Here is a 14,898-nt window from a genome sequence, read left to right on the forward strand (position 1 = left end):
ACAGAATGGTGTAAAACGAATCCTCCTTACCTTCAACTCCCTTGAGATGTCAGACCGCCTAGCTCAAATGAAGGACATCTTATGGAACAGGCATGGCATAACTATCAGTAGGGTATTTAAGGATCTGACAGTCAATCATCTCATTCCTCGAAGTACATTGGATACATGGGTACAAGAAAGAAACCTAACACAGTTAACACAGCTCCAAGACAGGAATTGTTACCCAGCAGTTCCTTACATTGATTTGGAACTTCAATCAGACCCTAATACAGATTCTTCCACGGCTCCTCCCAAGTCAAGCCCCCCCTCTAAGACTGTTACAAAAGAAAACAACAATGACAGTGATCCATCTGTGATTCCAGTAATGACTCAAGTAACAGAAAAGCAGATCAAAGACACTCCTGCACGTGCTGCTTTAACCATTCCACACACTATGGACTCTCCTCAACCCCAGATGGAGCTTGCCTCTCCACCGGTCATAGGTGAGGGCTTGCAGACAGCAAATGAGTTTGGCTCCCTACTCGCCAATGACCCACATTTCATTACTCATGTGGCATTGGTCCATCCAGCCCCTTCATCAGAAGGCCAAGTTTCTTTCTCACCAAACAATGACCCAGACCTGATACAGAAGGATCATGACCAGGCCATAGATCCCTTGGGACTATGACAGCTACAGGGCCAGCACGGTGTCAGCCTATTGACTTGGAATGTGGCTGGGTGGCTCGCATCCATTAGAGACCCTTGTTTTATAGACTTTTTCTCCCACTATGATATTATTCTGATCCAGGAATCTTGGGCAGTAGGTGATCTGATAGCTAATGGATTCCACTCGTATTGTGTAGGGGCAGAGCCAGGAGCTACACATGGAAGAGCAAAAGGTGGATTAGGGATTTTAGTCTCTACCACTTTACGTGCCATAACAAGGCCCCTTCCCTCATTAAAAACAACTGCAATGGCAGTGCTAATTCAACTTAAGTATCATACCTTGATGATAATAAATGTCTATTTGCCTCCAACGAGGAAGAAAGCCTAAACTAGAGCTTTATGGTCAGAATTGGAAAATTATGCTGCAGACCTCATGGTGCAGAACCCAAATGCCTCTGTAATTATGGGAGGGGATCTCAATGCAAGAATGGGACCTGATGATGCCACACTCTTTAAATGTTACAAAGGCCTTCCTCCTGCCACTGAATATGAGGTTCCACTTCTAACTCGTCGTTCCAAAGATCAAAAAACAAACTTTGCAGGGTTGTGTTTGGCTCAATCAACATCACGACTGAATCTCCACATCTTAAATGGTGCTCTGGAAGGTGATCACCCAGCAGAATTTACATATCTTTCTGGCTCTAAAATGAGCACCATTGACTATATAGCCATCTCAAGGGACCTTCTTCCATATGCCAAAACCTTGGAAGTTAAGCCCAAGTTTGACAGCGATCATTTTCCTGTCCTGCTGCACCTAAATTCTTTCACCCAAAATACCCACACAGTGGAATGTTTTCAACCCTCCCTATCACCTCCAGGAGGAACCCATTTCAGGGCCAAATGGACTCCCTGTCTGAACCAAAGAATATCTGAGCTCCTGGCCTCTGATCGACTAATGGGGCTACAGACTGCCTTGACATCGTCAACATCCCCCAACATACTACTTGACAACTATATGAACATCACTCAAGAAATACAGAAGCACCTAAGGTTTAACAATTTTACATCAAGGAAGCAGCAACAGCAATACTCCAAGCCCTGGTTTGATAAAGATTGTGTCAATGCTAAAAATGCTCTTGTTGCCACTTATCAGGCCTTCATATCCAATACCTCACCATCAGCAGCACAAGACCTCCTTCAACAAAAGAGACATTACAAGCAGATGCTCACATATAAGAAAAAGGAAGCTATGAAAAACAACTGGGCTCAGCTTATTAAAGCTGTCAAAGAGAAAGACTCAGCCACTTTCTGGCATATTACATCAAATGCCAAAAGATCTGATCAACCTATTGTGGATTCCCACATCCCTCCGGGGATTTGGGAGGCATATTTCCAGGATCTCTATATGGACACCTCTACTGGAAGGGACTGTCCCAACTTTGATACAGAGAACCTTCCACCATGGCCACATGCATCAGCTACAGAAATTAAGAACCTGGTTGCCCAACTATGATCAGGCAAGGCCCCAGGAGAAGATCTTATCCCAGCAGAGGCCATCAAGAACAACCTGGATTTCTGGACCCCCATCCTAGCCTCACTTTTTACATGTATTGACAACCATGGCCAAATCCCCAAGGATTGGGGGCTTGCAATCATTGTTCCCATCTATAAAAAAGAAAGGGTAAAAGGATGATCCTGCGAACTATCGACCAATCAGCCTCCTTAACACTATCAGCAAGCTATATGCTAGACATCTACAATGGAAACTCCAAGATTGGTTGGAACAAGAAAGCATATTAGCTGAGGAGCAAGCTGGATTCAGGGAAGGTCGATCCACCATAGATCAGTGCCTAGTGCTGCAACACCTTGTGGAAAAATATTCCTCTCAAAACATAACCTCACTGTATGCTGCTTTTATTGACTTTAAAGCAGCATTTGATTCTATCTCGCGAGTTAAACTTTGGGAAAAACTGGAGAGTTCTACAATTGATCGCCATCTATTATATCTAATACGCCAACTTCACGAAAAGACCACACTCAAAGTAAGATGCAACCCACAGGGCCACCTCACTGAGGCTGTTGAAACATGCAAGGGTGTCAAGCAAGGCTGCATTCTGGCCCCTTTGCTGATCAACTTCTATATAAACTCCATAGTGGACCAGCTTCAAAACATGGATTTCCACCCCTCAAAGCTGGCAGGAAGACACATCTCCATCCTGCTTTATGCAGATGATGCTGCTGTCCTCTCTAGAACACCCATTGGGCTCAAAAGAGCTTTGAGAGCATTAATACAACATTGCAACACAGATCAGCTCCAACTCAATTACAATAAAACCAAAATCATGGCTTTCACTAATAGGCCCAGGACTTACTCTTGGAGCATAGATGGTCATAAAATTGAACAAGTTACATCCTTCAAATATCTAGGTGTAGTTTTCCAATCTAATGGTAGCAGAAGAGCTCATGAGGATCAAGTATCCAACACCACGCTGTGGAGCTCAATGGCCATTCTTAAATATCTCAGGACAAGAGGGGGCCACTTCACACTGGCAGTGCTCAAGCTGTTTGAAGCTAAGTCATTAGCCCAACTCTTGTATGATGCTCAGCTGGGCCCCTTCCCCAGTTTTGCCCCATTAGAGGTGGTTCAGTCCAAGTTTCTGAGATCGGCCTTGCAGGTACCTAAATGTGTTTCTAATGCCATCCTGCGACTAGAGACGGGTTTTATGAGAGTGGAAGCCAGGGTGTGGGTGGCCATACTTAACCTCTGGCTCAGACTGTCCCGTGCACCCCTTGGCCTTGCCCCACTAACCATGGAGGATGACTTCCAATCCAAATGGAAGCAGGCGGTAGCATCCAAAATCTCCTCGTTGGGATTTTCTCCAGGTCTACTATTAGCTATGGATTACAATCAAGCCAAAGCACTTATTAAACAACGTATCACAGACAGAGCGCCAACTAGATCTGGCCTCGGCTCCAACCTTCCTTATCAGTGAAGACAGCAGATACCTTGCCTCCCCTATGGCATATTTAACATACTTAGAAGTTCCTATTCATCGAAGGGCTTTCACCTGGCCCGATGCCATGCTCTCCCATCAGCTGTACTCGAAGGCCGCTACCGGAAGATCCCTTTCCCAGAGAGACTCTGCCCCTGTGACTCGGGTCATGTAGAAACAATAGAACATGTGCTCCTTCAGTGCCCGTTCTACAGGGATACCCGTGCCAGGCTTATCTTACCTCTGATAGACAACCACCCAGGCCATTCAGGACAATTTTATACCTCCCTGCTACTTGCAGATACTAATTCAGCTACAACCTACAATGTTGCAAAGTTCTGTGCAGCAGAATACAAAATCAGCCAGGGAATGACTAGTTCCAAAAGTCAACTGTGTGTCCAGTAATCTTCTTCCCTGAATCTACAATTTGGTGATGGATCTGGGCATTGTATGTTTTTACCCTGTTTCCCCTTCTGCTCCCTCACCCATATTGTGTTTTTAGTAGTTATATTTATATTTTTAATGTACCAAATATGCCAGGTTTGTATGGAAATGCGACACTATTTCCTGTGCTGGTCAATGACCAAAATAAAAGTTTTTGACTTTTGACATAAAGTGGGTCATGAGAGGTCTATGTGCCAAGTTTGGTCTTGATCAGTCATTGGATGAGGTTCGCAGAGGTCTCAGAATGTGAGTGAAGGTACTGAAAGTCCCATCATCCATGGTCAACCCTCCTCCAAAACTGCAGCAATATGTAGAGTAGGTCATGGGGGTTCTGTGTGCCAAGTTTGGTCTTGATTGGTCATTAGATGAGGGTTGCAGCAGTTTTGGGGAGTGGAGGTACTTGAAGTCCCATCATCCATGGTCCGTCCTCCTCGAAAGTGCACCTGGATGTAGAGTGGGTTATGGGGGCTTTGTGTGCCAATTTGGCCTTGATTGGTCATTGGATGAGGGTCGCAGTGGTTTCAGTAAGTGAGTAAAGATACTGCAAATCCCATCATCCATGGTCCATCCCCCTTAGAACTGCATCAGGTTGTAGAGTGGGCCATGAGTACTCTGTGTGCCAAGTTTGGGCCTGGTCTGTGATTTGTAGGGGCTACAATGTTCTGTGGGAAGTGAATCGGGTGAAGGTACTGCAAATCCCATCATTAGTGGCCCATCCTGCCCTGAACTGCACTGGAAGTGCCATCATCCATCATCCGTCCTTCTCCAAACAGCATCGGGATGTAGAGTGGGTCATGGGGACTCTGAGTGCCAAGTTTGGTCTTGATCGGACATTAGTAAGGGTTGCAGAAGTCTTGGGAAGGGAGTGGAGGTACTGGAAGTCCCATCATCCATGGTCTGTCCTCCTCGAAAGTGCACCAGGTTGTAGAGTGGGTCATGGGGACTCTGTGTGCCAAGTTTGGTCTTGATCAGTGATTGGCGAGGGTCTCAGTGGTCTCAGGAAGTGAGTGAAGTGACTGCAAGTCCCATCATCCATAGTCAAATTCTTCCAAACCGCACCAGGATATAGAGTGGGTCATGCGGGCTCTCTGTGTATACTGTGGTCCTGATCCATCATTGTAGGCAGTTGTATTGGTCTAAGGAAGGGAGTGCAGGTATTGCAAGTCCCATCATCAACGGTGCATCCTCCTCCAAACTGCACCAGGATGTAGAGTGCGTCATGGAGACTCAGTGTGCCAAGTTTGGTCTTTATTGGTAATTGGATGAGGGTTGCAGTGGTCTCAAGAACTGAGCAAAGGTACTGCAAGTCCCATAATCCATGGTCCATCCTCGGCCAAACCACACCAGGACGTAAAGTGGGTCATGAGAGGTCTATGTGCCAAGTTTGGTCCTGATCAGTCATTGGATGAGGTTAACAGCGGTCTCAGAATGTGAGTGATGGTACTGCAAGTCCCATCATCCATGGTTCATCCTCCTTCAAACTGCAGTAGGATGTCGAGTGGGTCTTGCAGGCTCTGTGTGCCAAGTCTGGTCTGTATTGGTAATTGTCTGACTCAGCCCCTGGCCTTTTCCTTTCCTCTCTTTGTCATCTCGGAATCTTGGAATTGAGGCTGGCCAATCAGAGACCATATGCAAGTTTCCTTCTCATGTCCCTGTTTCCGCCATGAACTCTTTTCTCCACCAGGGGCTCCTATTGAAGCTGGCCAATCAGAGACCATATGCAAATAGCACCACTGCGGCAGCCAATCAGAATGTTGGGACTTCCAGGTTCTCCAATCAAAACGCTGGCACATACTCCTCCCGTCGCACCGCCACACTTTTGTCCGCCGCATACAAACTTTCACCTTTATTATATACTAGGTTGTGGACCCGGCGCTGCCTGGGTTATTAGAGAAAGTGGGTAATGGCGGTTCTGTATGCCAAGTTTGGTCCTTATTGGTCACTGGATAATGGCTGCATTGTTTTCAGGAAGTGAGTGTAGGTACTTGAAGTGCCATCATCCATGGTCCACCCTCCTTCAAACTGCAGCAGGATGTAGAGTGGGTCATGGGGGCTCTGTGTGCTAAGTTTGGTCTTGATCAGTCATTGGATTAGGGTTGTAGTGGTTTCAGTAAGTGAGTAAACGTACTGCAAGTCCCATCATCCATGGTCAACCCTCCTCCAAAACTGCAGCAGGATGTAGAGTGGGTCATGGGGGCTCTGCGTGCCAAGTTTGGTCTAGATTGGTCATTAGATGAGGGTTGCAGCAATCTTGGGAAGGGAGTGGAGGTACTTGAAGTCCCATCATCCATGGTCTGTCCTCCTCGAAAGTGTACCAGGATGTAGAGTGGGTCATGGGGACTCTGTGTACCAAGTTTGGTCTTGATCAGTCATTGGCGAGGGTCTCAGTGGTCTCAGGAAGTGAGTGAAGTGACTGCAAGTCCCATCATCCATTGACAAATTCTTCCAAACCGCACCAGGATGTAGAATGGGTCATGCAGGCTCTCTGTGTAAATTGTAGTCCTGACCCATCATTGTTGGCAGTTGTAATGGTCGTAGGAAGGGAGTGCAGGTATTGCAAGTCCCATTGTCCATGGTGCATCCTGCTCCAAACTGCACCAGGATGTAGAGTGCATCATGGAGACTCAGTGTGCCAAGTTTGGTCTTTATCGCTAATTGGATGAGGGTTGCAGTGGTCTCAAGAATTGAGCAAAGGTACTGCAAGTCCCATAATCCATGGTTCATCCCCAGCCAAACCACACCAGGACGTAAAGTGGGTCATGAGAGGTCTATGTGCCAAGTTTGGTCCTGACCAGTCATTGGATGAGGTTAACAGCAGTCTCAGAATATGAATGATGGTACTGCAAGTCCCATCATCCATGGTTCATCCTCCTCTAAACTACAATAGGATGTCGAGTGGGTCATGGGGGCTCTGTGTGCCAAGTTCCGTCTGTATTGGTAATTTTCTGACAGAGCCCCTGGCCTTTCCTTTCCTCTCTTTGTCATCTCGGAATCTTGGAATTGAGGCCGGCGAATCAGAGACCATATGCAAATCTCCTTCTGTCATGTCCCTGTTTCTGTCATGAACCCTTTTCTCCATCAGGGGCTCCTGTTGAAGCAGGCCAATCAGGGATCATATGCAAATAGCACCACAGCAGCAGCCAGTCAGAATCTTGGAACTTTCAGGCTGGCCAATCAGAAAGCCGGCATATACACCGCCACACATCCGCCGCATAAAAGTTTTGACTTTTATTATATAGAAGATATAGATATAGATATAGATAGATAGATATAGATAGATATAGATAGATAGATAGATAGATAGATAGATAGATATAGATGTGTGTTTGTATGTATGTATGTATGTATATATATATAAAATAAAATTTATAATAAATTATTATTATTATTATTATTATTATTATTATTATTGTATTTATATTTTTACCCCACTTTTCTCTCCACCAGGAGACTCAATATGGATTAAAGGTAGTCTCAAAGATAGATATTATTATAATTATCATTAATAATAATAATAATAATAATAATAAGAACAACCACAACAACAACAACAACAACAACAACAACAACAACTTTCTCTCCACAGGGGGGCTCAAAGTTAAGATGTGAAGATTAATGTACAATTACAATAAAGTTATTCTATTCATCTTTCGGTGCCAGGCAGCAATGCGGAGAGCAAGTCGTAACCCTTTTGCGTTTGGATTGAAACCCCAATAAGGCCTTTCGGACCATGATATCCCACCCCCATATGCCTGTTAAGATAGCCAAAGAAATGGCAGGGATATTTGGGCATGGCAAAATGACCCTTTGGGTTGGTGATCAGCAGGTCTGGTCATCTCACCCAGTCGCGACTGCAGCATGCCGTCATCCGTGGATGCCATGTCGTTCAGTCGCAGTAGCCCCCGACCTCTTTCCACCCAGGACTGGGAGACCTTGTCAAAGACAAATAGCTTGCATTGAATCTGGGAGAGAGAGAGAGAAAGTGGGTGGGTCATCCAGTGTGACTCCTTTCTGTCATGCAAGACCCCATCCAAGCCCTCCCAACAGATGGCCTGCCAGTCCAGCTCCATTCTCCTATGCAGGAAGGCACCATCCAAGCACTCCCAGCAGATGGCCATCAAGTCCAACTCCATTCTGCTATGTAGGAAGACATCATTCAAGCCCTCCCAACTGATGGCTATCCAGTCCAGCTTCATTTTACTATGCAGAAAGACACCATCCATGCCCTCTTGACAGATGGCCATCCAGTTTGACCCTTTTCTGTTGTGCAAGAAGACCCGCGTCCAGTTCCTCCCAACAGATGACCATCCAACCACACTGATATTAGGTTCCTAGAGAAACAGGACTACTATAGAATAATATAATCCTAGAGTTGAAAGACATCCTCTTCTGCCATTAAGGAAGATATAGTCAAAGCCCTCTCAACAGATGGCCATTCAGCCTCTGCTTCAAAACTCCCAGGTGCTTCTGGCCACCAGGAGATTCTTCCTAATGTTTTCATGGAATCTCTTTTCCAGAATCAAGACAGCAATGAATGAATGCTATCTGGACATAGGAGGCCTCCAGGCAGTAAGCAATCAAGGGCTAGCGAACACCATTTCCTATGCAAGAAGTCACCATCCAAGCCCCTCTGACAGATGGCCATGCAGTCCAACTCCATTCTGCTATGCAGGAAGACAACATCCAGGCTACTTCCATAATAATAATAACAATAATAATAATTACTATTATTGATGACTTCCGGTGGGAAGATGGCAGCTCCTCCTCAATGAGGAGCTCCTCAAAGGGGTAACCACGTAGAGGGGTCTGGTAGAGCGATAGCTCCCCACATCCTGACGGATCGAGATCAGGAAGTGTGGAAAACCCAAATCCCCAGTTCTGAAGGTCCCAAAGATCTCTCCCCCCTCAAGGGAGAGGGATCGAGTGGATCCGGACAGTACGAGGGTAAATGGACCTCTCAGTGGGAAGCAAGGCGAAGTGTTTGCAATAACTGCTGGTCTCCCCACTTTTAAATTACAAGAAGAAAAGAAACGGAAGAAATCTATGATCTACGATCATGGAGACTAATGAGACGTAAGTTTCCAAAAAATTAAATCTATGTCGGACCTAAGAACTGATTATCCTACCCCCCCCCCCCCCCCGTTTTGGGTTACGGGATAGTAACTCAAAGAATTGGAAGAAATCCAAGTAGAAAATTTAACAGATGACCTGATAAATTACCGAAACAATTTAATGAATTCTCGGGAGGAATAAACTGTTCATAAGAATTGAAGAAATTTATTAACTATACCTAGACACTCAAGAATTGATATCCTTAACAAAATAAGAAATAAGAAAATAAATTGGAAGTAAAATAGAGGGTAGAACCTATTCCTGTATTAATTTGATAAATTTGGTGAATTAAATTAATTAATTAAAGAGGGAAGAGCTACTGACCTTGGGCGCCACATTGTTGAGTCTACGGCGGCTTCTCTATAAACAATCTAGTTGGTAGGTGGAGGGAGGGAAACCCCATGAAAGAAAAGCAGGAAGCAGGAAGTAGAAGCCGGATAGACGCAAGACGTAAAGAGGGCAAAGAAGGAGGGCGGAGGCAGTAGCAAAAGGGAAAAGCACAGCATATAGCAAAAGCTAAGTGACACAAGAAGCAAGGGTGGAAGAGAGAAGCACTGGAGATGAAGTAAGGGAGGAAGAGAGAAACGTTGGAAATATGCGGAAAATATATTTTTAAAAAAATTAAAAGGAAAGAAATAATATAAAATATAGGAGTAAGGGGGAACCCAATAATAAAGAAAGAATACAAGTGGTGAAGTGAGCAAAGAGACGGGAACGGAGCCAGAAGACCAGATAAGAAATTGGGGAAAGTCAGATCTATGGGAGGCAAGAATGGAGAAGCAACAGGAGCGGATCTACGGGAGGCAAGAGTGGAGAAGCAACAGGAGCAGATCTTCAGGAAGCAAGAGTGGAGAGGAAGAAGGAAAAAGGGAGTAGAAGATAGAGATAAAAGAAGCTTAGTAGATAGGTTAAAAAAGATTTGGTAGGAGAGAAATTAGAGTCTACTTGAAAATTAATTTTTGAAATATTAATTGAATCAATTGAATTAATTGGAAAATCAATTGGAAAAAACAACAATAAAGAATTGATTTATGAAATAATACAAATTAAATTTGACAAAGTTAAAATTGTTGAATTAATCTAATTATCTTAATTAAGAACTGATTGACTTAAATTGAGGAAAATTGATGTTATTTAAGTAGATGTGTATAGAAATATAAATAAATATTAAATACTTAATATTAAATTTGTGACAAATATATTGAGGAAAAATACCCTTCCCTCCCCTTTGATTTAAAATGGCTGCTCCAAAAACAAAGATGGAAAAAGAAAAGGATTTGAAAATGCTCATGAGAAGAGGATCCCAAGGTTCTGAGGAGCCAAATATGAAAGAAATACAAAAACTTTCTAAAAAACAAGATGCAATTCAAAAAGAAGTACATGAAATTGCCCAGAAACAGGATACAAATTATAAGTTGATGCAAGAGGAATGGATGGAAATGAAAAAAGAAATGAAACAAAAATATGGAACAATAAAAAAGATATAAATCAGTTATATGGAGAAACTAAAGAATTAAAGAAAGACAAAGTGAAATTGGAGGAGAATCAAAATAAAATTCAAAAGAAGATGAAAGAATTGGATAGGAAACAAGAGCAACTAGAAAGAATACAAGAAAAACTTCAACTTCAATTAAGAATAAGAAACGTACACAAAAGAAGACCTAAGACAGATTACACTTAAATTTTTAGCTCAATGAATGGAATGTACAGAGGATGAGATGGATAAAGAAATAGATAAAACCTATAGAATTTCTACAAATTATGCGAAAACACATGAAGTTCCAAGAGACATAATTGTACAGCTTTCAAAAAGAATTAGGGATGAAATTCTTCAACAAAATAGCAAAAAATCAACTATCTATAAAGGAATAAAAATAGCGATGCTTAGGGAAGCTACCTTGAACAGACGAAGAAAATACTTTTTCCTGATGGAAGAACTTAAGAAAAGGCAAATTAGATTTTGCTGGGAACTGAATGAAGGTATTATGACATATAAAGAAGAGAAGTTTTGGTTAACTTCTGAAGATAAAGTGAAAGACCTCTATGACAGAGTGATGAAAGAAACAAAGAAAGACCAAAAAGGAACACCTCCAAAAAAAGGAAATAAGAAGAAAAGACCAAGATCCGGATCTCTGGAAAATGAAGATGAGGAAACACAGATGCAAAGTGGTTTAGCACTGGGGAATTTGGATGAGGCCACTGGTGGTACTGGGACTGATGAAGATAAAAATGATGATGATGATGATTGAACAACAAATAAAATACTTTACAAACAACATTAATGGCCTCAACTCTACTCAAAAAAGAAAAAAGGTGTTTAATAAACGTAAACGAGGAAATTTTGATATCATTGCGTTACAAGAAACTCAAAAACATACATCCCTCCTAATTAATAAGAAACTAGGAAAGGAATACTATTCGTCTTATAAAAAAAAGAGTAGTAACATATATCAAAGATTGTCATGTATCAAAGTTAGAATGTAAAGACCAAGAAGGAAGAATCTTAGGAGTGAGCATACAAATTGGAGATCAAAAAATTCTAATCTGCAACATCTATGCACCAAATGGCCCAAAAACAAATTTTATAAAAACTTTGCAAGAAAATTTGACAAATACAGAATATGATGAATTAGTGTTACTAGGTGACTTTTAATGGAATGTTAAACAGCCTTCGAAATAAAAGCAAGAAGAGAAGAAGGAAAAAGAATTCAAAAGCGGGTAGCTCTACTCTACCCCAGAACCTTATATTGTTAAAAGAAGAATTGGATTTAGATTACATATGGAGGATAAGAAATGGGGATAAATAAGACTTCACCTTCTATTCTCATAGATATAAATCTTGGTCGAAGATTGATATGATATGGTCTACAAAAAGTTTGTCAACTAGGATTGATGTAATAAATATTTTACCTAGAGATTTATCGGACCATTGTGCATTAGAAATGGTAATAAACCGGGAATCCAAATTTCAATATTGGAGATTGAATGAAAATTTATTAAAGAGGAAAACATAAAGAAATATAAGGAAATAGCCCAAGATTACTTAAATATAAACAACACAGATGAAGTTAGACCACAAATAGTATGGGATGCGTTAAAAGCAGTCCTGCACGGTCATTTGATCCAACATAATGCTAGAAATAATAAAATAAATAATAAAGAAATAAAGGAGATGGAAAGACAAATTAAGAAAAATGAGAATGATTTAAAGACAAATCCAACAAATATTTCGTTAGTGAAAGTGTTACGAGAATTAAAGAAGAAAAAACACCATTTGGAACTGGAGATTCAAGCTAAGCAATTGAAATTAATTAAACAAACATATTTTGAAAATGCAAACAAACCGGGAAGATGGCTAGCGAGACCAGTAAGTAAAAAGAAACAGGCATGGCAGATAACTAAAATAAAATTAGGTAAAAAGATATTCACAAGAAATAAGGAAATCCTGGATAAGTTCCATTTTTGTTATAAATATTTATATAAGAAAGTCCAAATATCAAAAGAAGATATAGTAGCCCAAATAAGTAAATTTAAATTACAAAAAACCCGGAAGAACATCAGAAGAGATTAAATAAAGAAATAAGTACATTGAAGTCTCATTTGGTAGCAAAATAGAGGCATAGCCGGAGCCATAACTTTTTACTCGCTAATCATCAAGCAGCACAACTAGAGAGGAATACTGACAACAAACTGATAAGTCACTGCCAAATCACTCTTATCTCGGAGGGAGTTTTGGACTTAACCAGCAACACACCATTAATCAGCCTGAAGAGAAATAAACGAAGAAATAAAACAAGAAGGGTGAGAAAACAAGCTGAGCTGCTTAGCTTTCTATGGCTTCCGGAAGCTGAAGCATCATTTGTATTATAATTTGCCCTGTAATCGTTGTTGTGGTTTCTGCAAAGCACCATTCTACTGCTGTTTTTCTACTACAGGATGGAAGGCTGTGATTTCCTCTCCCTGCCTGCATTCCTAACCCTGTGGCTGCAATTTAAAACACTGCCGTTTGTTTGTTGTGAGAGTTACCCTATGCTGAGAAGGAGTTGAAATAAAGGCAAAAATGAAAGGGAGTAAGAAGAAGGTGCAAGGTGCAAGGAACAAGAATAATAAACTAAGACAGTGACTGAAGTTCAAGGGTAGATTCAGCTGACCTCTCACGGAAGAAGCAACTGACAAAAAAGCTGCCAGTCAGTGAAAGTACATCAACTACTGGAGATTACTCTATATATCTTTGACTGGACTTCACCTTGACACTGGTTTTTGCTCTAACTCTCATAATAACATAGATATGTGTATTTCACAAGCAAGCCCATTGAGAATTTTCAGCATTTAGGTAATTTTACAAGGGATATGTAAAGTGTAAAGTGTTTGGGACAGTTGCTCTCCCTTATTTTTATAATTATTTTTATTTTACTATTAGCTGCTCTAAAGATTACGCAATCTTACTAGTTACAATTTTACCATTTTTATTAAGTATTAATTCAATGAAACATATATCTTGAATGTATTCTCCTGTTTTCTAATAATTTGAAAGTAAAAGTAGTAACGTCTTTGTACAAAACCCAGGAGTATCAAATAATTCAGTCTTTGATTTTAGGCATAGTTAAACTCTCAAAGCCATAGGATGGTCACTACACGGGCCCAGTCACGTAAAGCCTCTGCTCTTAAAACTGCCAACTCTTGTCCAAAAATCAATTTTAGAATACTATGACCCAAAAAATGTCGAGAAAGAATCAATAGCAAGTGAGCACCAGTTGAATCAAGAACTCACAGATCTCCCCACATTTGACAAAGTAAGTACCACAAAGACTGTTTACACTGCAATGGAGACCAGAGATGATGGCGAAGAAGCGGAATCTACTTCGTTTTCCCTTAACGAAGGTGCTGCAAATTGGTCCATTGACCCAGGCCTAACAGAAGTGTCTCCCTCACCAGCATTAAAAAGACAATCGTCTGCATATAAAGAAATTATAAACACTTTCAAAGAGAGGTCTGGCAGACTTCACCCAGCAGCTAAGGAGAATGCTGAACCCACAATGCATGACCTCATGCGAGACCAATGCTTCTTAGCAGAGCATTGGTCTGCTAAGCAAAATTATTTCAGAAAATGGATATGCTGCAAAGAGAAGTTTCTGGTCTAAGGGCCCCCATTGAAGCTTTGGCTGGGCTGGTAGAGCATGGGATTCTGACTGCGGCACTCCCAGGAAACTACCTAAGCCAAGAAATGGAGAGCAGAACTGGATCTGTAGATTGCCAAGCTGACTATAAGCCAGAAGTAGCCAAATAATCTGAAGAAACAACGGATAAGCAATTAAATGACATAATGAAGGACTGGAACCTGAACTCCAGGAGATGTCCCCTACTTGGAAAACACGAGCTATGCCCCAACAGCACCAATTTAACCTCAGTGCTTAGTCTCACTCCCTCAGACTCAAAATTCCAGGTAATAGATAAGTTCCTGGAAAGCCATTTAGACACTCCCCCTCCTCCCCGCAACCAAAGGACATACAACAGCAAAAATAATACTACTCAATACCGCATCAAAAAACTCCAATAGCTCTGCTGTAAAAGAGGCTTCAGTCCCAGGAAGTGAATGCCCTACTCTCTCAGCACTCCAAAAGAGACTCAGAGAAATGGCTGAAGGTAGTGGAGAAGTAGATAACAAGCTCCCCGATCGGCTGAAAAAAACCCCGGCCCTCAACTA

The 14,898-nt window shown here is 41.7% G+C and overlaps 1 protein-coding gene across 9 annotated transcripts in view; it reads right to left on the bottom strand.

Moving 5' to 3' along the window:
• The window catches only part of LOC137095106 (ran-binding protein 3-like), a 286,433-nt gene that overhangs the window by 45,714 nt on the left and 225,821 nt on the right, over positions 1–14,898 (bottom strand). For all 9 annotated transcript variants that reach the window (XM_067461370.1, XM_067461368.1, XM_067461369.1 and 6 more), the window contains one exon: positions 7,924–8,044. In XM_067461370.1, the coding sequence (XP_067317471.1) occupies positions 7,924–8,044 (121 nt within the window). The remainder of the gene's footprint in view (positions 1–7,923; positions 8,045–14,898) is intronic.

This window comes from Anolis sagrei, chromosome Y, assembly GCF_037176765.1.
Source record: "Anolis sagrei isolate rAnoSag1 chromosome Y, rAnoSag1.mat, whole genome shotgun sequence".
NCBI lineage: Eukaryota > Metazoa > Chordata > Lepidosauria > Squamata > Dactyloidae > Anolis > Anolis sagrei.